At 44.7% G+C, this 23,145-nt stretch overlaps 1 protein-coding gene across 1 annotated transcript; it reads right to left on the bottom strand.

The window, feature by feature from the left end:
• Positions 1 to 629: 629 nt before the first annotated feature.
• On the bottom strand, positions 630 to 12,376 carry LOC120025536 (regulator of G-protein signaling 3-like). Its single transcript, XM_038970099.1, has 7 exons — positions 11,724 to 12,376; positions 5,638 to 5,719; positions 5,176 to 5,281; positions 4,497 to 4,938; positions 2,247 to 2,286; positions 1,799 to 2,112; positions 630 to 728 (listed from the first exon to the last, which is right to left on the bottom strand). The coding sequence occupies exons 1-7, from the start codon at positions 11,775 to 11,777 to the stop codon at positions 630 to 632; spliced, it is 1,137 nt and encodes a 378-aa protein (XP_038826027.1). The 5' UTR covers positions 11,778 to 12,376.
• Positions 12,377 to 23,145: the final 10,769 nt, after the last annotated feature.

Here is a 23,145-nt window from a genome sequence, read left to right as displayed (position 1 = left end):
TTTTGAACCGAGTTGTCAGCATCGTCTCTATGATAAACAAACTCTATGAGATGGATTCTGTCAAACTAGCAAAATATTTGTTCCAATGCTAGTCCTGTATCATTGTCTGTCTGAGGGGAGAGGAGAGGAGAGGAGAGGATGGGAGAGGAGAGGATGGGAGAGGAGAGGAGAGGAGAGGAGAGGAGAGGAGAGGAGAGGAGAGGAGAGGAGAGGAGAGGAGAGGAGAGGAGAGGAGAGGAGAGGAGAGGAGAGGAGAGGAGAGGAGAAGAGAAGCCAATAGTATAGACGTCCAATGCAGTGCAGCAGCCACCCAGAGGTTTTCAAACTTTAGGTCTCTTCCTCTGTTTCCCCTGTTTTCTGCTGGTATTACACAACACACCAAGACAGAGGCACTGGGAGGGTATTTAAGAACTTGACAAGGCTGAGAAAAATCTTCATAGTGCATTCCACAAACATTGTGACAGTTAAACAAACCCGACATTTGCAGTTGTAGAATATGAATGAAGAGAACTAGAATGGCAGTATAGAGACTTGTGTCAGACTCTCACAACGTGTTCCTCTCTTAAATATTCTCATTAACATGTCCCATCTCACTGATTTGACTGATCCTGACACACACACACCTCTCGTCAGAAGCCCTTTACCTTAATGGAGAGGTGCTTGCTCTCGTGGAGGATCATCTCCTCAGAGACCACCAGTGTCCGTGTGGGGTTACACAGGTCCAGAGGCTGCACACACAGGAGGAGAGGAGAGTTAAGGGTTAGATTGACATTAGATTCAAGTTAGATTACGTTTAGGCAACATACTAGGAATTAAATGAAGATTACATTATCATCCATGGCAAAATACTGCAGTTTTATATCACTTCAAACACACTACATTTACTAATATTGCTTATAATGACAGTACACAATACTACAGCAAAAGTCATTGATACTAAACTCATAACATGCTATAACAGTCCAATATCATTCACAACACTCACAAATACCACTAAATAGAGATACAGATTGATAGACATGTTTCAAGGATAGACATATCTGGGAGGGGTGTTCTCATGAACATAGCTGTACATGAGGGAGCATGTAGCTACAGTACCATCTCCATTTTAGCTCCAAGCTCCATGCTCTCTGCCCACCAAAGGGAACAATACAGGCTGTGCAGCTGGCGGCTCTCGTGTAGCTACAGTCGCACCAGTCTCTACAGAGATCCTCACAGTGTGAGCTGTGACTGCAGGAGTCTGTGAGATGCTCAATCTGTGAAGAGGCGCTAGGCTAAAAGCGCTAGTGCAGCGGGGGTGGTAGCCACATCCTCTTGTGGACCCGGACTGGAGCTAGAGAGACCACAGGGATGGCTGTTTCACTGTGCAGCTAGGTGACTCAGTTAGTCAACAGGAAGTACTATTACAGACCATTGTAGAATCCTGGGAAGTGGGTAGTCCAGTTGTGCAATACACTCACACCCTGACATTGGACATATAGAGGAAATGTGGTTCATTCTAGTGTGTTTATGACAGAATCATATGTTGCTACACAGATACACAGAGAGCAGAAGCACTGCAACAAACATGGCGTGGTTTTCTTAAAAGTGATGAAAATAAAAGGGGAAACCCCTAACGGCACTAACAGAGAGATGCAAAAATGGTGAGTCACACACACACGCACGCACGCACGCACGCACGCACGCACGCACGCACGCACGCACGCACGCACGCACGCACGCACACACACACACACACACACAAACACACACACACACACACACACACACACACACACACACACACACGCACACACACCTGAACAAAGATGGGGAAGATGAGGATCTTGGGTGCTGCTTTGACGTAGCCATAGTTGCCGTGCGGGTTGTCGTGTTGTACATGGGAGTGTACTATAGTACAGTTCTGGTAGTTAGCAAAGTTGGAGCTCTGGACCTGCTGGTAGCTGGGTGGGGGTTGGCCAGAGAGGTTGGCTTCGGATGGCTTAGACATCTTGGCATTAGTGGAGCGTCGTAGGAAGGTGGTCTGGCCTGCTAGTCCTACACCCCCAGGCGGGGCACCGCCAGACCCCTGTTTCTGGGGCATGCTGGCCTGACCCGGGTATATCCTCCCTGCTGAGAGACACCACATGCACAACAACACACACTGGGAGTTAGCCTGGGTACATAGAAGTACAATGATTATAGATAGAATTGTCCTGCAAAACCACCTTGTTCATTAAAATTGTAGTCAGCAGTAAATGGCTTACCCAAGGTACCATGGTTGTCCTGGTAGACATGCCTCAATATCTGAAAGAGACAAAAACATCACAATCAATGGTCCTGTTATAACAGTTGACCAATACCATATGCTGCTTTAGGATACTTTCACATGTAATGTATCCATCCCACCATAATAAATGCCTAACATGAAGTCAAACTGAAGCAATGGTCGTGTTGAGGGCCACAGACTGTTGGCTGACTCCATTACTACTGTACTGCAGTAGGCCTATGTGATCTCAGGCCAGTGAGCCATGTCACATATTCAATATACAGGTGTTCAGCTCAAGGAATAGACCCAGTGACCTGAGAGCTAATGTGTGCTGTTGATACATGATGGTGACTGTGCTGTTCATTGATTCCTGTGCCCTTGAGTGACACAGACGTCAACCACACGCTGTACTGTACTGTACCATACTGTATTGTACTGTAGCACTTTGAAAACAGGAGAAGGATGGCATTGCCCTTGGAAATTGAACGGTTGGTGGGGAGAGCTGATCCTAGAACTGTGCCTATAGATAAGATCTACCTGATATAACAAGCCAGGTGAAAGAGGTGACCCAACCAGAGGCATATCAATGGCTGGTACATCCAACTATCTTCCATGATTGATTTCTCTGCTGTGTGTGTTTTAGTGGGGACTGGCTGACAGGATGAAACCAAATCATCATGGATTGTATGCCTGCTCTGACCTGGAGGAGAGATGCTCCATTACCCCATCCTTCAAAGTTTGGATTTAGTCTGAAATGTTCTATCCTCTTATTTCCATTCACTTTGACAACTGCTTTATCTACATTCTTCCTTTCCTCTACCCTCTTTTTCCCTCTTCTGCTGTACCTGTCATCCATCCATCATTGCCTCTCGCTACCCCATTAATCCCTTCTACTTCTTACAACCATTATTACAACCTCTTGATGTACTACTACTATTCAGGCCGTATCACAACCGGCCGTGATTGGGAGTCCCATAGCACGGCGCACAATTGGCCCAGCGTCGTCCGGGTTTGGCCGGTGTAGGCAGACATTGTAAACAAGGATTTGCTCTTAACTGACTTTCCTAGTTAAATAAAGGTAAAATATATACCCATATCTACTCTGTTCCCTAGCCCATATTTCCCCATAGGGAAGGTAACGGATTAATGGGGGGTAGCCATTCATCCATCACCTCCCTCGCTTATCCCTCTCTCTCTATCCCCTTTTCTGCATCCTATTCCCACTCCATCCAATCCTCCTCCACAGCCGTCCAAGCCAGTCCACCCCCTCACACTCCTAACCCCCTAACCCCTGTGCTCTCCTCTTAGCATTTAGACACAGAAGACGTTCCCATCATGCTCTCTGAGCCCTATGTCATGCCATATCTGTTGAAGCAGCACAGCTGCCCTCGGACAAACACACTGCCCTACACACGCACATGCGCTGTACAAGCGCACACACACTCAGATTGCCAGGCAGGCTGCACCTCCCAGACTAACCGACAACCTTACAGTGTCTAGGTCCCTGGGTCTGGATGGAATGCAGGGTATACAGCCTCCTTCATTTATGCTAGAGGCCTTCTAACAACCAGGCTACTGAGTCACGGAACCCCTCAGCCACATTACTGTCTGTGATTGGCTGTTCAAGCTCAGTGGGACAGATTATGGAGAATTAGGTAAAGACTAGAAGTTCTGGGTTTTCTGGTTCTCAGCATTCATTGCTTCAACATAACTGGTCCCTTCTTCCAAGCTGGATGGTTAGTGTTGTATGGTTGGAGATGTTAAGGAATCAAGTTCACAATCAGTGTGTTTCTTTTTCCATTTGTTACACTTTATTATGTCTTTATCATAAAGAGCTATTGCCTCATATACAGCATGTCACAGGATGTTACAGTGTGCATCATTTGATAGAACACCCTATGGGCCAACTGTGGCCCACTTACTATTGCAGCAAATCAACTCTTGGTTGTATACTTTTTTTCACAATTTCTCATTCAACTACCTATTTAACTATTTACTATATATAGTATATGTGATTTACAGAATGCACGTGTCAGTTTGAATTACACAGATATTTCTCAGGTTAGAATGGCAGGGTATATCTCAGATTTAAATGGCAGATAGTGTAGGTAGGATTGGCACAGATCTATGGCAGGTATGAATGGCACATATTGAGGTCTCCAGTGTATGTCAGGGTCTAGATAGTGCCATCAAGGGGGTAGGGCAGGAGCCTGGGATGGACCATGAGCCTCTGCTCCCCCGGCAGTACCTGGCTTCCTGGGTTTATGGGGGCCAGGATGATGTAGTTATCTCCGTTGGACGCCTTCACTCTAGTCCCCTTCAGCGTGGCTGTGTGGCTCTGGCTATGGGTCTGGCTCCTGGCTTTACCATCCACCTCCTCCGCCCCCCCTCCTACGCACCTCCTCTCCCCCCACGGCCCCCCTACTCCTCCTACCCCTCCCCTGCCGCCCCCCTCAGAGCTGTTGACCAGCACCCGGCGGCTGGTCCTGTGGTGGGCAGGGAGGGGGGGCACGGCCGGGGGGATCTTGTCACGGTCTAGCCGGTCCTTGGACCTGTCCCTCCGCCTGGTGGGGGGTGAGGGGGTGTCGTAGTTGGGCTTGTAGGAGGGCCGGTGAATGAGGCCCTCAAAACTGGGCTTGGCGGCCGGCCCGGTGCGCCACACCACCACTGTGATCTCATTGGAGCTGTTTCTGTAGAGGGAGGGGAGAGGGAATGTGACAACTAGTCAGGAAGAGTGAAAAGGTAAGCTTATCGCCGTTAAAGGACGTGAGCAAAGAGGCCACGGGCCAGAGTGTCTATATAGGAATTGCTGTGCATAGATAAACTTTAAAAATGTACATGTGGAGCTCTATAAGTGTTGACGATAGTTATCCCTGTCAAAGTTGGTTTAGTCCATTATTTCCTCTGTGTCTCCCTGCCTGTAGTACCTGATGGCATGAGCGAGCTCCACACATTTCCACTGTTCTACAGGCTGACCATTGAGCTGCAGCACAGTGTCCAACTGCTGCAGACCTGCCTGATCCGCCGGACCACCTGAAGACAGGAGAGAGGTCAGTAGAGGTCCACACACACACACACACACACACACAGATATCGCACAAATACCCACACACACACAACTCTCTGACCACTTCAGGAGAACAGATGGGGCAAGAGATCACAAACACACACAAAGTTACACAAGCAAGCTTCTATCCACTCATTTATATACAAACCTGATATGCTTGACCACCTCAGGACAGTAGGGGGCAAGACTGGTATACAGACACCCACACATCTAGAACAACACACACACACAGGAAGGAAAAAACACACAGACACACAATCACAAACACACAGACACAGACACACACATCAACACACTGACAGCAGGGAGAGGAGAACCTTGCCTGGATCGACGGCCTGTACCCTCACTGGAGAGTCAGAGCAGATGGTGAAGCCATAGCCGTCCTTTCCTCGAAGGATGGTCACCTAAAGACACAGAGACATCAAATCACCATATGTAAAGACATTATTCAATTATTACATGACTATGTACTGTATGTCCATGGAGTGAAAAGCAAATATTATTTTCGAAAAGCCATCTACAGCCAAATAGGAGCAGTTAGACCAACATGTGAGCATTTTGCCTACAGATTAGAGCGTGGTTCTCTCTCTGACCAGCAGCTGAGTGTGTGTGGATGGAAAGTGTGTGGATGCCAGCCACACAGACTAGCACCTTGGCCCTCATCAAAGGAGGTGGGCGCTTTGGTGTGGTTCTGACGCCAACTGTGGACAACAGCATCCGCACAGAGTAGGAGCGCAAGCGCACACACACGTGCACACACACACACACACACACACACACACACACACACACACACACACACACACACACGCGTACGATGCCCAAAAACTGTCTGTAAGAATTCCAGGAATAATGCCAGTGTGTGTGCCAAAATCAACAGTGCTCCGCTCCATAAGAATGTTTCCATCTCATCTGCTGACAATAGGGCCTGAAATGAAGCTCAGTAAAAGTCTGTCTGAACACACAAACACAGTACGATGTTAATCCAAGACTCTTATCTAAAGTCAGTTTTATGTCTCCCCTTTATAGTTCAGATCAGGATGGTAATAGGGTATACTGATCCTAAATCTGTGTCTGTGGTTAACCTCTGAGCGTGTCTAAGAGACTGGCATCAAGATGCATAAGCGTATTAACTTGTTGACCTTTGATAACTACAGTACAACCCTAAGTAGCAAACGTTGGCTTGAATAAAGATTTTAGGGAAAATTCCTAGAATTCCTTGACGGATTTGCCTACAGGATTTACCATCTGTAATCTAGTGACCAACTTGAACATTGAACCTATTAAGGATTAGTCCCTTTTTTTCAATTTTCGCCTAAAATGACATACCCAAATCTAACTGCCTGTAGCTCAGGCCCTGAAGCAAGGATGTGCATATTCTTGGTACCTTTTGTAAGGAAAAACTTTGAAGTTTATGGAAATGTGAAAGGAATGTAGTAGAATATAACACAATAGATCTAGTACAATATAATACAAAGAAAAAACCAACCGTTCTTTTGTATTTTCTTTGTACCATCATTTTGAAATGCAAGAGAAAGGCCATAATGTATTATTTTTCCAGCCCAGGTGCAATTTAGATTTTGGCCACTAGATAGCAGCAGTGTATGTGCAAAGTTTTAGACTGATCCAATGAACCAATGCATTTCTGTTCAAAATGTTGTATCAAGACTGCCCAAATGTGCCTAATTGGTTTATTAATAACTTTTCATGTTCAAAATTGTGCACTCTCCTCAAACAATAGCATTTCCTTATTTCACTGTAATAGCTACTGTAAATTGGACAGTGCAGTTAGATTAACAAGAATTGAAGCTTTCTGACAATATCAGATATGTCTATGTCCTGGGAAATTTTCTTGTTACTTACAACCTCATGCTAATCGCATTAGCCTATGTTAGCTCAACCGTCCCGTGGAAGGGACACCGATCCCAAAGAATTAACATGAACTGTTAAACCTCTTGATGCCCATTATTGCAAGGCCATATACAATCCCTATGTACAGTACCAGTCAAAAGTTTGGACACACCTACTCATTCAAGGGTTTTACTTTATTTGACTATTTTCTACATTGTAGACATCAAAACTATGAAATAACACACATGGAATAATGCAGTAACCAAAAAAGAGTTAAACAAGTCAAAGTATGTTTTATATTTGAGATTCTTCAAAGTTGCCACCCTTTACCTTGATGACAGCTTTGCACTCTCTTGGCATTCTCTCAAACGGCTTCATGAGGTAGTCACCAAAAAGGTGTGCCTTGTTAATTTGTGGAATTTCTATCCTTCTTAATGCATTTGAGCCGATCAGTTGTGTTGTGACAAGGTAGGGGAGGTATACAGAAGATAGCCCTATTTGGTAAAAGACCAAGTCCATTTTATGGCAAGAACAGCTCAAATAAGCAAAGAGAAATGACAGTCCATCATTACTTTAAGTCATGAAGGTCAGTCAATCTGGAACATTTCAAAAACGTTTAAAGTTTTTTTCAAAAACCATCAAGGGTTATGATGAAACTGGCTCTCATGGGGACCGCCACAGGAAAAGAAGACCCAGAGTTACCTCTGCTGCAGAGGATAAGTTCATTAGAGTTAACTGCACCTCAGATTGCAGCCCAAATAAATGCTTCACAGAGTTCAAGTAAGAGACACATCTCAACATCAACTGTTCAGAGGAGACTGCATGAATCAAGCAGTCATGGTCAAATTGCTGCAAAGAAACCACTACTAAAGGACACCAATAATAAGCCAAGAAACACGAGCAATGGACATTAGACCGGTGGAAATCTGTCTTTTGGTCTGATGAGTCCAAATTTGAGATTTTTGGTCCAACCGCTGTGTCTTTGTGAGACGCAGAGTAGGTGAAGGGATGATCTCCGCATGTGTGGTTCCCACCATGAAGCAAGGAGGTGGAGGGGTGATGCTTTGCTGGTGACACTGTCTGTGATTTATTTAGAATTCAAGGCATATTTAACCAGAATGTCTTCCACAGCATTCTGCAATGGCCCAAAACACACCTCCAGGCTGTGTAAGGGCTATTTAACCAAGAGGGAGAGTGATGGTGCTGCATCAGATGACCTGGCCTCCACAATCACCCGACTTCAACCCAATTGAGATCGTTTGGGATGAGTTGGACCGCAGAGTGAAGGAAAAGCAGCCAACAAGTGCTCAGCATATGTGGGAACTACTTCAAGACCGTTGGAAAATAATTCCTCGTGAAGCTGTTTGAGAGAATGCCAAGAGTGTGCAAAGCTGTCATCAAGGCAAAGGGTGATTTGTTTAACACTTTTTTGGTTACTACATGATTCCATATGTGTTATTTCATAGTTTTAATGTCTACAATGTAGAAAATAGTAAAAAATAAAGACAAAGCCCTTGAATGAGTAGGTGTGTCCAAACTTTTCACTGGCACTGTATGTCCAATAATTATGCATTATGTTCGCTCACATACTGTAAATGTCATGATCACTAATTATAGTGTTTTGGAAGGGCTTGGCACCTGAAATGGATGAAGACAATTAAGTAAAGGATAAATCAAATTGGTGCATAAAGTTTGATTCATCTGATTCACTCTTGATATGCTGTGAGCTGACAGTTTGGCATATTACACTGTGATAGATGGACACACACTGAGAACAAAGAGTCACAGTCTATAATCACTGGTGATATACGGTATGTCACCCCTAACATCATGTCACCGCCCCCACCACCATGGTGACAGCTAGGTTGACCTCCTCCCACTGCTGACTGACTGACTGATTGGCTGTACACGTTATGTAAATTATGACATTTCTCAGAATCCTCCAAATTGGACATACTTTCCACTCATTAAAATACATGATAATCTTGATAGTCTTTTAAAATGCTTGATAGATTATAATCTTGATAGTCTTTTAAAATGTTTGATAGATGATAATCTTGATAGATTTTTAAAGTGTTTGATGGATTATAATCTTGATAGTTTTTTAAAATGTTTGATAGATTATAATCTTGATAGTCTTTTCAAATGTTTGATAGATGATAATCTTGACAGTCTTAAAATGTTTAGTAAATTATCATCTTGGCTAACGACCAGAGACAACATCACTACTGTCAGATATGAGAGAGAGAGAGAGCGAGAGAGAGAGCGAGAGAGAGAGCGAAAGAGAGAGAGAGAGAGAGAGAGAGAGAGAGAGAGAGAGAGAGAGAGAGAGAGAGAGAGAGAGAGAGAGAGAGAGAGAGAGAGAGAGAGAGAGAGAGAGAGAGAGAGAGAGAGAGAGAGAGAGAGAGAGAGAGAGAGAGAGAGAGAGAGAGAGAGAGAGAGAGAGAGAGAGAGAGAGAGAGAGAAAACGTGAGATGAAGAGAAGAAGAGACAAAAAGACAGATGGGGAGAAGAGAGAAACAACAGAAGCGAATAGAGAAAGGCCGGGGGAGAGTCTGAGGGAGAGAAGAGAAAGAGAAAAGAGGAAGGGAGAGAGAGATGGGGGCTCTGTAGGGGGTAGTGGTGTGAAGGGATGGTTGGCACGCAGTAGAAGAGGGAGGATAGAGGGGGGGTAGTGTTAATTAGAGGTGCCCCCTGGCCTCTCTGAGCGTGGGACCGGACCACAAGGAGACAAGACACACACCGACTGGCATCCAGGGCCTGACAATGGGCACACGGTGGGTACACACACACACACATTCTTACTCACTAACCCTCATCCCTGGTCTTGCTCTCCCATGCGCTAACACACACGTCCAACCTTGCTCCACAATACTAATGCGATCAGTTTGTACAGCTCTTCAGGCCAAGGCCAGAGAACCAGCAACAACTGTCTGACAGGCAGCATACAAAGCCGGCTCAGAGTGAGCATCTGAATGCTATTCTCCCATCTCCAGTTTGTATCAAGAGCCTCTAACGCCTCAATCTATCTCCTTCCAGTCAAATGAGAAGGTTACGAGCCCACTTATATGGTGCTTTAGAGTGAGTATGAAACTACCATTGCTCGCTATTGAGAGACTTAGCTATTGAAATGAGTTGTACAAGAGTGTATTTATGTAACGCGTAGGAGTGTGTGAGTGTGTGTGTGTGGAGTCGTGACCTGTTGTCCTGTGAGATGCACATTGTGTGGGTGCATGGGTGTGTGCATGCGCGTGTGTGTGAGAGACCAAGCTTTCTCTCTATGTTGTTTTGCCTCAACAATCTCATGAGACACTATCTATGAGAGCCCACAGCTATGAGTCAACCCACTGTCTGTCTGTCTGTCTTCTGTGTGCTTCTGCTCTGTTTGATGCCTCTCCAGCCTGTAAACCCGGTGTGCCTCAGTGATTGCACTACTAACGTACACACAGACACACACATGCACACACACTACAGGACTAAAGCAAAATAACAATTCTCTCCCATCCACTAACAGGTATGTTTGTGAGCTGAACTCCACAACACTATAACTCCAGTAAGACATTCCCAGTCCGTTGAGCAAGGCCTTATCTGGGTCACTGTGTTTTGGTGACAACATGTCTAGGCTGGCAGAAAAACATAACTCTCTGCCAGCCCAGTATTGTGTCCATGTCAACACACTGTACTGACGCGATGCCATGCAAACTCCAATCACTGATCGCAAACTGTTAGATAAGAAAGGTTTGTGCTAAGTCTATAAGCCATAAGCTTGAGACTGATTTGTAAGTGAGGATGAGAGACTCCAGACTTTGGGTGTAATTGTTAGTCTGTAGCACAGTCTCAATTTTCTCCCTTTCTCTCTTTTTCTCCATCAGATTGCCTCTGGATAAATAATGCAGATGGCGGAGACCTCATTCTTCTGTCTCTCTCAGGAAACAGGGAACACACTTTCATCCACTCGTTTTTACACTGGTTTCCTCATCATCACTTCCCTTCCACGTTAGATACTGTAGGAGTGAGCTTTCCAATGGCAAACACTCCAATGGCAAAGTAAAGCCTAAAGCCTCAAATATAAATTCCATAACTCTGCTATCTATCTATCTCTTACTGTTCCGGTGCCTTAATCCAATTGCACTATACAAAAAAATCTATATACTTTCCCAACCAATTGAATGGTCTGCTTCCTACATCATTGCTTTCATCTTTCTGTTCCCTTGTCATTTTAAAATGTTCATGCTTTCTAACGTATTCTCTTTGTCTGTGTTTGTCTGTCTCTCCAAAAGAGCCGGCTACACACAGAACCCTATCTGAACACCCATCCCTCCTCCTCTCCCCCTCTTCTTCCATTCTCCCACTACCCCATTCTCTGCACTTCCATTCGCACACCCTCCTACCGCACTCCCTGTCCTCTCCCTCTCTTCTCACTCGCACACTTACCTGACACTCTCCCCCCATTTGTCACACCCCTATGCACAACACACTTCTATCTCTCCCTCTATCCCCCCTCCCTCCCTCCCACCCTCCCTTTCTCTCTCCAGTTGATTATCTAGGGGGACAGACCTGAGGCAGTCTAGCGGCGATGCAGACCCTACACAGCCCGTGGATGGTATGCATGACTCCAGGCTCCTCCTGAAGACAGACACACTGTGGATGCTCCTCTGTCGACAGTCCTGGATGGTCCTCTCCTTGGATGTTCCTCTAGAGTTCCTCTGTTCTTCTTTATACTCAGAGGAAGATCTCCTAAACACAATGGTCTGTATGGTCCTTTGGGTTCTCCCGACGCTGTATGTGCTCTTCAATGTGTTATGTATGGTCCCCAATCTGACTCCTGTCCACTCTGGATGATCCTCTGTGTGTGGTTGTCTAGTTAGGGTCCTCTATGGAATAGTCCAGTCAGTATGGTCTGTGTTGATTGCTGTCCTTTATGAGGCAACCACTAGGTATGGTCCTATCTGCATGGTCAACATGCAGTCAATAAGATGCGCTGGAAACCGTTCTCTGTATGTGGTCAGTGCAGTCACCAATTAGATCCTCTATTAAATATTCTAATGCTCCGGGTGCGATACTCCAAGCCCTATGTATGGGTCCTCAGAATGCTATGTATGGGTCCTTGCAACACCGTGAGTCCTCCTAGCGCTGTCCAGTCTTCTCTGATCTGAGTGAGTCCGTGTGTGGGGGCTGGCGTCGCGGAGGCGAGACTGGTGCTGCGTTGGCCTGCTCCAGCCACACTGCACTTGGCATGGCCGCTCATGGGAACTCCGCTCTGGAGAAGAATGGGAGGAAGTGCTCCCTCACCCCCCCTCCTCACGCTCCTCTCTTTTGCCTCCCCCCCACCTCGAGCCCTGTCCGGGCCAGCCTGTTTGTGTGCCTACCCTCGATAAGCCCAGAACAACTTCCTGAGCCAGCGGTACAGAGCTGAGAGAGAGAGGTGAGACAGACTGCTCACACACACAAATGTGTGATCATACTGTAGAAGTGGAAGCGAGAGAAGAGCACTGTGAGAATGAATGCTTTTGCATACATAATATGTATGTTATGCATACGGAGGTAGGAGGGAGTCTGTAGACACTCAATCACAGGCATGTATTATAAATACAGTAGATATACTCCTGTGTGTTTATGAGCGTCCCCCTTTGCCATATTCACCCACATGCACTAACAAGAAACATCCACTGTGTGCAGCCCCCTGTTGTGCAACTCTTACAATGAAAGACAGAACACGCTGCTGATGAATGGTTGAAAGCAGCAGGAGGCAGTCTGCAACCTTACACATACCTCTCACCTCGCAATTTTTCTGCAAATCTCTCTTTTTCACACACACACAGTCAGTTTTCACACCTAGACACACTCTCTGGAGACCTCCCTCCGTGCTCTCTAAACTATTTTACAGCAGTCTCACACCAGACACCATCATGTTTGTTATGTTTGGTTCTTTCAATATTTCCTCTCCTTTTCCTTTCAATTTTCCCTGTGCAGAAATTCAGGTCTGTGAATGTGCTACTCCGGCAAACCCCTTTCCAGTTATCAAAACACTCTTTTATTTTTGTTTTTGATTGGCTACGGCATGAGAGCCGGAAACAGGAGGGCTATGAAATCTATGTAAAATAACAACAAACATCGCTCGGCTCGGCCAGAAAACTGGCGAATGTAACCCCAGAGCGACCTCATTAATTCTTAACATGTCTCCGTTCCATTTATCCTTTAGTGGCTGGCTCACTGGAGGTTTACAGAGTCACAGAAAAGGAGAGGCCAAAGAGTAACCCATAGTGGGCTCTCTCCACAATGCTAACAGGCTGACAGAAAAGGCCATTCAAGTCCTTACATCCCCTCTACTGGGCATTTAGGGGGACTTTTCCCTGTTCTCCTTTTTAAGGGGGGAAGGTTACCCTTCAATCGCACACAAAAACATGCGAGAGCTCTTTCTCTTCCTTTTCTATCCTTCTGTTCAGCTCTAAACAGGCAGAAGGATGGATTAGAGGGAGAGAGAGAAAGAGAAGGAGAGAGAGAAAGAGAGAGAGAGAGGCAAGTGTTTGTAACTCCGTCTTTGAGCCAGACAAGACGAACGGAGCGGCTCCTCTTTGGAGTGTGGGATCTTCCAACAGTCAGCGTCTCTCTGGCTCACCTGACTATTGGAGGCATCAAAGACAGTCAGCGTCTCTCTGCCTGACTTGAGTAGAGGAGGCATGAAAGACAGTCAGCGTCTCTCTGGCTGACCTGACTAGAGGAGGCATCAAAGACAGGCAGCGTCTCTCTGACTGACCTGACTAGAGGAGGCATCAAAGACAGGCAGCTTCCACTCCACTGGGCAGCCAGGACCAAGGCCAGGGGCAGGACTAGACTGGGGTTATTTTGTAGGTCTAGGGCCAAGGCCAAGGATAGGACTAGGTTCAGGGTTAGGACTGGGATTATTTTATAGGGGTTGGACTAGGGCCATGGATTGGGGATAGGACTAGGCCCAGCCCCAGGGCAGAGACTTGGACCAAGGTCATGACTTAGGCTAGGGCAGGGGTTAGTTCTTGGACTAGGATTGGGGCCATGGGCTGTGGCTGTGGTTAAAAACAGGACTATAGGACTAGGACTGTGTTGGTTCCAGGGCTGGTGCCTGGACTGGAGCCACTGCAGAGCTAAGAAACCCAACAAAATGAACAACCTTTCTCTCCCCCTCATCCTCATCATCTCTCTGCATCCAGAGCAACAGGACAGTGTCACTCCCAGTTCTCAGGAAATGGAGAGAGAGGAAAGTAATACCAGCCGACAAGCACTTGCTGTCATAAGTCAGGGAAACTTTTTGTCAGCTCAATCAGCATTAATATTCATTCCCTGTGTCTGGTCTATCTGTGGGATGGACCACTGGTGATGTGTTGCTCTGTCCATTCAGGTTAAGTGCTGCGAGATGTTAATATGGCAGTGGAGGGGTTGGGCTCTCGCCACTCCATGGAAAAGGGCTTAGTTGCATTGGACACAACTCACAGAGACAGAGAAAGCTGACAGAACCTAAACCTAGGCTGTGATGAAGAAAAACATAACTGGAAAGAACAGGAGTGAGTGGAAGTGTGAAATAAAACAAAACTAGTTTTGGTTTGAATTAGATTTATGACACATGAGCAATATGATGTGTCTGCAGTGTGGGTTTGATTGAATGTGATTCCTGGAGTATGTATAGATATCAGTATCCCAGGATCCCTTCGAAACCCCTTCAAGCTGTTTAAACGAGTACTGTAAACCATTTGTAGACATTAGGAAATTTAGTGAACAGGTAAAGAGTTCTCCGAAGACGCCCACACACACACACAGAGACAGAGACAGAGACAGAGACAGAGACAGAGACAGAGAGAGAGCAGAACAGGAACATACTGTAAGGAAAACCACGGACAAGTCAGGGAAAAGCCTGGAAAAGCAGAAATCCCAACAGTTCCACATTCAGCCTGTTCACATTCAGCCTGTTCACATTCAGCCAGCATGTTCTTTGACCTTCTTTAACTCGGTCTCAGGAGAACACCCCACACAGACCGCTCACATCAGCCAACAAGAAAAAAGAGAGAAAGAGGGAGAGAAAGGGAGGAGAACGCTCATAATAGATGTAAATGTCTGTCATTTAGCACTGCATTACAGAAGCTTCCTGTTCCTCTTCATAGCCTCTCTTCAAATGCACACTTCAAACAACTGTTTGTTGCAGAACCAGGGTTGTGATCCAACAGTAAACATTTAGAGCAAATGAATGAGAAAAAGTTTATGTGAATTTGTCGCTTGAAATTATTGTGTGCAACCAGAACCAGCAACAGATTTCGGTGTAGCTAGTGAATCAATAAGCAACAGTGGAAAACGTTGCTGATATGGGCATTTCTAGGGTACCAGTGAGGATTTCCTACACTGGACAACTTGTTACAGCTGTTGATAAGTCATTGATAGAATATTTTGGTGTCTCATTCTTACACTGGTGAAGACAGTTGTGCCTGGATCCAAGTTGGATCTAATATCCCTAGAGAATTGAGGTTGATCATCTGTTGTTGTCTGCTTTATTTACAGCAGAGTCTTGTCGTTAGATTTAACAGAGAAAGCATCAAGGTAATGTGTTCATGTTTCATATGTTTTTGTGCTTTAGATTGGACACATAAGCTGTGTTCGAATACTCATACTAACCACACTAACCGTACTATTTGTGACGTAAATTGAGTATGTAGTGTGCATATTGGTCATAGTTAGTATGCCAAAACCTCCCGGATGTCATACTACATTTGCCAAAATACAAAGTACATCGCCCATCCTCACTTCGTGTTGAACGCAGAACGAGGGAGAGCTCGATTTTGTCGTTTTGAACTGCTAGCTACTAGCGGGGTTTTCTTGAGGGCTTGCGCAGTTAGCCATTGCGGCTGGAACTACGGATTGTCCCGGGTTTGTGGCTATCTAGGTCCCTGCTGTTTGTTGTTTTCAATCTTCCCTGTGACCTGCCCTGTCTGGAACTGTGAGGAGTAACAGCGTAACCTACGTTGCTAGCTACCATGACAAAGACCAAAGCTGGCAGGAGTACCGTTGAGGACAGTGGTGTCTCTCTACCACAGGTAAAGGATCTTTTAAGCAAACAAACAGAGTTCTACAGGCAGTTGTTACAACAAGAAAATAGCTTCAAGTGTTTGGTCCAAATACTGGTGGATTCAACTAATAAAAGAATGGACGACCTGACCAGAGAGGTACAGGACCTGAAGAACAGTTATCCCAGGGTCAGCTCGATGAGTTGAAACAGAAGAACGGCAGATGACAGCAATCTGTAGGTCATTGAGAGAGGATATCAGTTCTGTGTGTGAATCTATGATAACAATGATGGATAAATCAGATTATCTTGAGGGACAATCAAGGTGGAACAACATGGTTGTGGACAGAATTGCAGAATCTCCACGAGACCTGGATGGAGTCTGAGGAAAAAGTGAGGGAAATTATCTCAGAGTAATTGAAGATGGACCACAGGAAAATTGAGATGGAGTGCGCCCACAGGACTGGAAAATCCACCACCGGCCCAGGTCACAGGCCCAGACCAATAGTGGTCAAGTTCCTGAAGTTCAAGGACAAGGTAGCTGTTCTGGAAAGAGCCAAGAACTTGAGAGGAACGTATATCTTCCTCAAGGAGGACTATCATGAAACTGTGCGCCAGAAAAGGAAAGAACTTATCCCAGCCATGAAAGCTGCCATAGCACGTAGAGACATTGCTTACATCTGCTATGAAAGGCTCATTATCCACCCTCCCTATGACAGGCTCGTTTTCCACCCTCCCTATGACAGGCTCGTTGTCCACCCTCCCTATGACAGGCTCGTTGTCCACCCTCCCTATGACAGGCTCATTATCCACCCTCCCTCACAGAGGTCTGGAAGAGATGAGAGAGCCAAGCCTATGGGTTCGTAACTTCAACCCCGCAGCACACACACACACACACACACACACACACACACACACACACACACACACACACACACACACACACACACACACACACACACACACACACACACCCCAATTGATTCATGGACTGTTGGATGTATATTTTTTGCTCTTGCTTCTTTTGCTCTTTTCAGTATTATGTCTATCTCTGAAAGCTACCCAGGAAAGAGCTGAAAATTGCCCATATTAATATACATGCATGTAGCCTTAGAAATAAGGTTAATGAAATCAATAACTTGCTAGCATCAGGTAATATTCATATATTAGCCATTCTGAGAGGAATTGTTGACTTGCAAAAAGCTGGAAAGGGTTACAAAAGTGTCTCTAAAAGCCTTGATGTTCATCAGTCCACGGTAAGACAAATTGTCTATATATGGAGAAAGTTCAGCACTGTTGCTACTCTCCCTAGGAGTTGCCGTCCTGTAAAGATGACTGCAAGAGCACAGTGCAGAATGCTCAATAAGGTTAAGAAGAATCCTAGAGAGTCAGCTAAAGACTTACAGAAATCTCTGGAACATGCTAACATCTCTGTTGACAAGTCTACGATACGGAAAACACTAAACAAGAACGGTGTTCATGGGAGGACACTACGGAAGAAGCCACTGCTGTCCCAAAAAAATATTGCTGCACGTCTAAAGTTTTACAAAAGTGCACCTGGATGTTCCACAGCACTACTGACCAAATATTCTGTGGACAAATGAAACTACAGTTGAGTTGTTTGGAAGGAACACACAACACTATGTGTGGAGAAAAAAAGGCACATGCTATGCTGCCTCAGGGCCTGGACAGCTTGCTATCATTGACGGAAAAATTAATTCCCAAGTTTATCAAGACATTTTGCAGGAGAATGTTAGGCAATCTATCCGCCAATTGAAGCTCAACAGAAGTTGGGTGATGCAACAGGACAACGACCCAAAACACAGAAGTAAATCAACAACAGAATGGCTTCAACAGAAGAAAATACGCCTTCTGGAGTGGCCCAGTCAGAGTCCTGACCTCAACCCAATTGAGATGCTGTGGCATGACCTCAAGAGAGCAGTTCACACCAGACATTCAAAGAATATTGCTGAACTGAAACTGTTTTGTAAAGAGTAATGGTCCAAAATTCCTGCTGACCATTGTGAAGGTCTGATCCGCAACTACAGAAAACGTTTGGTTGAGGTTATTGCTGCAAAAGGAGGGTCAACCAGTTATTAAATCCAAGGGTTCACATACCTTTTCCACCTTGCATTGTGAATGTTTACATGCTGTGTTCAATAAAGACATAAAAACCTATAATTGTTTGTGTGTTATTAGTTTAAGCAGACTGTGCTTGTCTATTGTTTTGACCTAGATGAAGATCAGATCAAATTTTATGACCAATTTATGCAGAAATCCAGGTATTTCCAAAAGGGTTCACATACTTTTTCTTGCCACTGTAATTATGACAAATGTTAAGAAAATGTTGAGCAATGTAATTAAGTAATGAGTTTTCAAATAAGTTACATTACACTCTATGTTCGCTGACTATTTGTTGGCTACGCTAGCCTTACGAACCACATAGCATATCATTACAGAAGTTACTTGTATGTACCGATATGTTAGCTAGCTACCTAACGTTAGTTGGCTACTAATGCATCGAAAGATGTCTTGAATTATTAGTAAAAAAATATATATATATATTTAACAAAAATCGAACTTGCCAGTATATTAACCATATGCTATTTAACTTACTACCCAACGTTTATTGACTTGATTATTCACGTCATTCTTAGTTTAGCTAAGTGGTATAAGTGGTATAGTTGTTGTGCATTCTCAATGGACATTGTTAATGAAGTCGTAAGATGTCTAGCTAGTAATTTGTTATGCTAACAAGCTAGCAAGAAGGTGCATAGCAACAGTATCAACTTACGGTAACACAGGCGAAGCACTAGTACACTCAACTGAAAGGATACCGAACTAATAGTATATAGTACGTAGTATATAGTATATACTCATTAAGTATGTAGTATGTTAGTATGGGTATTCGAACACAGCTCTAGTGTACTGTGTGCAATTGTCTAGGATAGACTATTGCGCTACACCATTCCTTGTAATAATTGTGGGTATAATGATAAAACAATGACATAGCCTAGTGGGCTTATTCACAATATGATCAGGTAATGAAATAACATGACAAATACATTTTGTTTCCATGTTACACCTTCAATTTTAAACAATACAAGGGGATTGAACTAGCTTACTTGAATTTGGAGCTCAAAAATGTAAGTACTGGAATAGGCCATTATTGAAGCCAATTTATCAGTTATCCTGCTCCCTTATAATTATCTGTGATTTCATTTTTGAGCTGTTTTGGTGAGATTATAAAAACAGCTGTGGTGAGTTTCAAATGGTGAGACTAATGCTACCGCTAATAATGGCTTTGTTATGTGTGCCTTCGTCGGCCACATAGGCCACAGAAAAATCTCCATGCATCCAGTCTATTTAGTCAAGGAAAGGTCCACATTATTCTCACATTTTAGAATGTAATAATAATAATTGTTATATCACTGCATTGGCAAGGCCTAAAAAATAATCATTCTTAAAGTGGTAATAGCCTACTTTAAAAAATAAAAAAAAATGCATGCTTTTTTGTTGGGGGAAGTCTATATTAGGCCCTATTTGTACAATTATATAAATTATACAATTGTATGATATTGAGGTCCTTGAACATTACAATGAAGTGCTTGAGAAAGTCCCTGAAAGTCCTTGAATTTGACTTGCCAATGTCTTTATGAATCCTGCTTTAAGGATGTGTAATCCTAGGCCTATGAGTTATGGGCAATTTGCATATTCACTTTTTTTTCTCTAAGTAGACATGAAAATATTTTATTTTGTTTCAAACCATTTTCAAATGATGATCCTAATGTCACACATTGGCCCCATTTATATATACACTTAAATGCAGATAGCATGAGAAACTGCTGCAAGCACCATAACAGCACTTGAGCATGTGTTTTAAATTCATCATTAAGTGAAGAGGGTCACAAACACTCTGTACTCTCCCTCTTTCTCTCTACATCTCCCTCTCTACTCTCACTATCTCTATATCCCTCTCTACATCTCCCTCTCTCTATCTCCCTCTCTTTATCTCCCTCTCTACTCTCACTCTCTCTATATCCCTCTCTTTATCTCCCTCTCTTTATCTCCCTCTCAACTCTCCCTCTCAACTCTCCCTCTCTCTAGCTCCCTCTCTCTAGCTCCCTCTCTTTATCTCCCTCTCAACTCCCCCTCTCTTTATCTCCCTATAAACTCTCCCTCTCTTTATCTCCATCTCAAATCTCCCTCTCTTTATCTCCCTCTCTACACACGTTCTCTTTATCTCCCTATCTCCCTCGAAAACTCCCCCTTTCTACTCTCCCTCCCTTTATCCCCCCCTCTACACACTCTCTTTATCTCCCTCTCAACACTTTCTCTCTCTCCCTCTCAACATCTCCCTCTCAATATCTCCCTATCTCTCTCCCCATCTCCCTCTCAACTCACCCTCCCAATTCTCCCTCTCTCCATTTCCCTCTCAACTCTCCCTATCTCCCTCTCAACTCTCCCGTTGGCCCCATTATTTATATATAGACTTAAATGCAGATAGCATGAGAAACTGCTGTGAGCATTATAACAGCACTTGAGCATGTGTTTTATATGCATCATTAAGTGAAGACGGTCACAAACACGCTGTACTCTTCCTCTTTCTCTTTACTCTCCCTCTCTCAATCTCCCTCTCAACTCACCCTCACAATTCTCCCTCTCCCTATCTTCCTCTCTACTCTGCCTGCCTTTATCTTCCTCTCTACTCTGCCTGCCTTTATCTCCCTCTCAACTTACCCTCTCAATTCTCCCTCTCAACATCTGCCTCTCAACTCTCCCTATCTGCCTCTCAACTCTCCCTCTCTCTATCTGCCTCTCAACTCTCCCTCTCTCTATCTGCCTCTCAACTCTCCCTCTCTCTATCTGCCTCTCAACTCTCCCTCTCTCTATCTGCCTCTGAACTCTCCCTCTCTCTATCTGCCTCTGAACTCTCCCTCTCTCTATCTGCCTCTCAACTCTCCCTCTCTTCATCTCCTGCTCTCTAAGAACATGGTCAAAGAATGACCATCATAAATGACAAACTGGGCATTCTCTCTCTCTCTCTCAACATCAACAACAATCTTCTCTTCTCAATATGACTCACATGCATGCGACCAATTACAACATTACACTACTTGTCTGTCATTGCATGTGTATGCTTCTATTTACAAGTCCATGGTAACTCTGTGCAACACGGGATTACATACTTCACAACATTCTGGCATTTTCTTAACATCTGCACACAAAGCCTAGCTATAAATAATGCACACACACAAACACATGCATGCAAACACACTCACACATACTCACAAAAAAAATGTATGTTATATTTTTGAGCTCTTTCGTATTGTCCGTTTATGACGATTCCTCAAAAATGTGAAATGTGATGAAAAAAGAGAGACTAGCACACACACACACACACACACACACACACACACACACACACACACACACACACACACACACACACACACACACACACACACACACACACACACACACACACACACACACACACTATTTTAACCACAGCTCCATGTCTCAAACAGATACCCAGACATACAGTACATACAGACACAAGACACATAGAGAGAAAGTTCTATAAGAGTCACTCACCGTTAAGCATTGCATATTCTCAGGGCTTGTGGTCTCGGGGGCAGCACCATGGTTTGACAACGGAGCCTCTGAAAGAAATACAAAAGAGTCACAGGCTGAGACACTGCCTTTAGAGAACATCTCTGCCTCTCTGTCTCTGGACCTTCAGGGCACCAACAGGGGAACTTGCTCTTATTCTCAACAAGATGCCACCAACAAAACGCCTCAATATATTGCAGATGCAAGATAAAGTCCCAAATTTGAGGCTGCCAAAAACAATGGCAATATGTTGCAGCCAAAAAAGTCTCTGTACGTTACAAGGCAATGTATGAAGCCTGTCCTGGGCTGCCTTGGTGTGTGTTGTCAGTTAGGACCCCTCTAAGAAGGCACAAACAGAACTTTCAACTCTGGGTAACTCCGCTAAGGTGTGAGGTTGCGCCCAACTAGCCAAGAGAGGAGAAGAACACAAGAGAGGGAGGGAGGGAGGGGGTAAAAAAAAAGAACTTCCCTCTCACTCTATTATCTCTCCTTCGAGGGCTCCTGTGAGGTTACCATGGAGATGGGGCCTCGCCCCCAATGTCTTTTTAACCATTCCTCATAAAGGCATCATTCAGCTGGCCCACAATGCTGATGCCTGCTCCCCCTCCCTCCTTTCCTCCATCCCTCCTTTCTCCCCTCCCTCCCTCCCTCACTCTCTATACATAGAGCTGCAACTCTCTCTCCCTGCCTCTCTCTCTCTTTCCTTATACACAAAGCTGTATCTCTCTCCCTGCCTCTCTCTCTCTTTCCTTATACACAAAGCTGTATCTCTCTCCCTGCCTCTCTCTCTCTTTCCTTATACACAGAGCTGCATCTCTCTCCCTGCCTCTCTCTCTCTTTCCTTATACACAAAGCTGTATCTCTCTCCCTGCCTCTCTATCTCTTTCCTTATACACAGAGCTGTATCTCTCTCCCTGCCTCTCTCTCTCTCTTTCCTTATACACAAAGCTGTATCTCTCTCCCTGCCTCTCTCTCTCTCTTTCCTTATACACAAAGCTGTATCTCTCTCCCTGCCTCTCCCTCGCTCTTTCCTTATACACAGAGCTGTATCTCTCTCCCCCAAGTCACTCTATACGGAAATACACTCTCTCTTATTTTCTTATGCTCTTTGCCATTCTCGCTCTTTCCTGCTCTATATTTCATTATCTCTCTCCCGCTCTCTCCCTCTCTTGTTCCTCATGCAGATGGTGAGATTTGATTTCAAACTCATCCACCCCATGGAAACACCCCCCTCTCCTACCCAGCATTACGCTAGCCTCGTGAGGAGTTATCATAATCGCATTAGCACAGACACACACATCCATTAAACACAGAAGCGTGCACACACACACACTGCCC

The sequence above is a fragment of the Salvelinus namaycush genome, chromosome 31 (genome assembly GCF_016432855.1).
Source record: "Salvelinus namaycush isolate Seneca chromosome 31, SaNama_1.0, whole genome shotgun sequence".
Taxonomy (NCBI): Eukaryota; Metazoa; Chordata; class Actinopteri; order Salmoniformes; family Salmonidae; genus Salvelinus; species Salvelinus namaycush.
The sequence above is the reverse complement of the archived record's forward strand: the minus strand, read 5'-3'. Positions and strand labels throughout refer to the sequence as shown.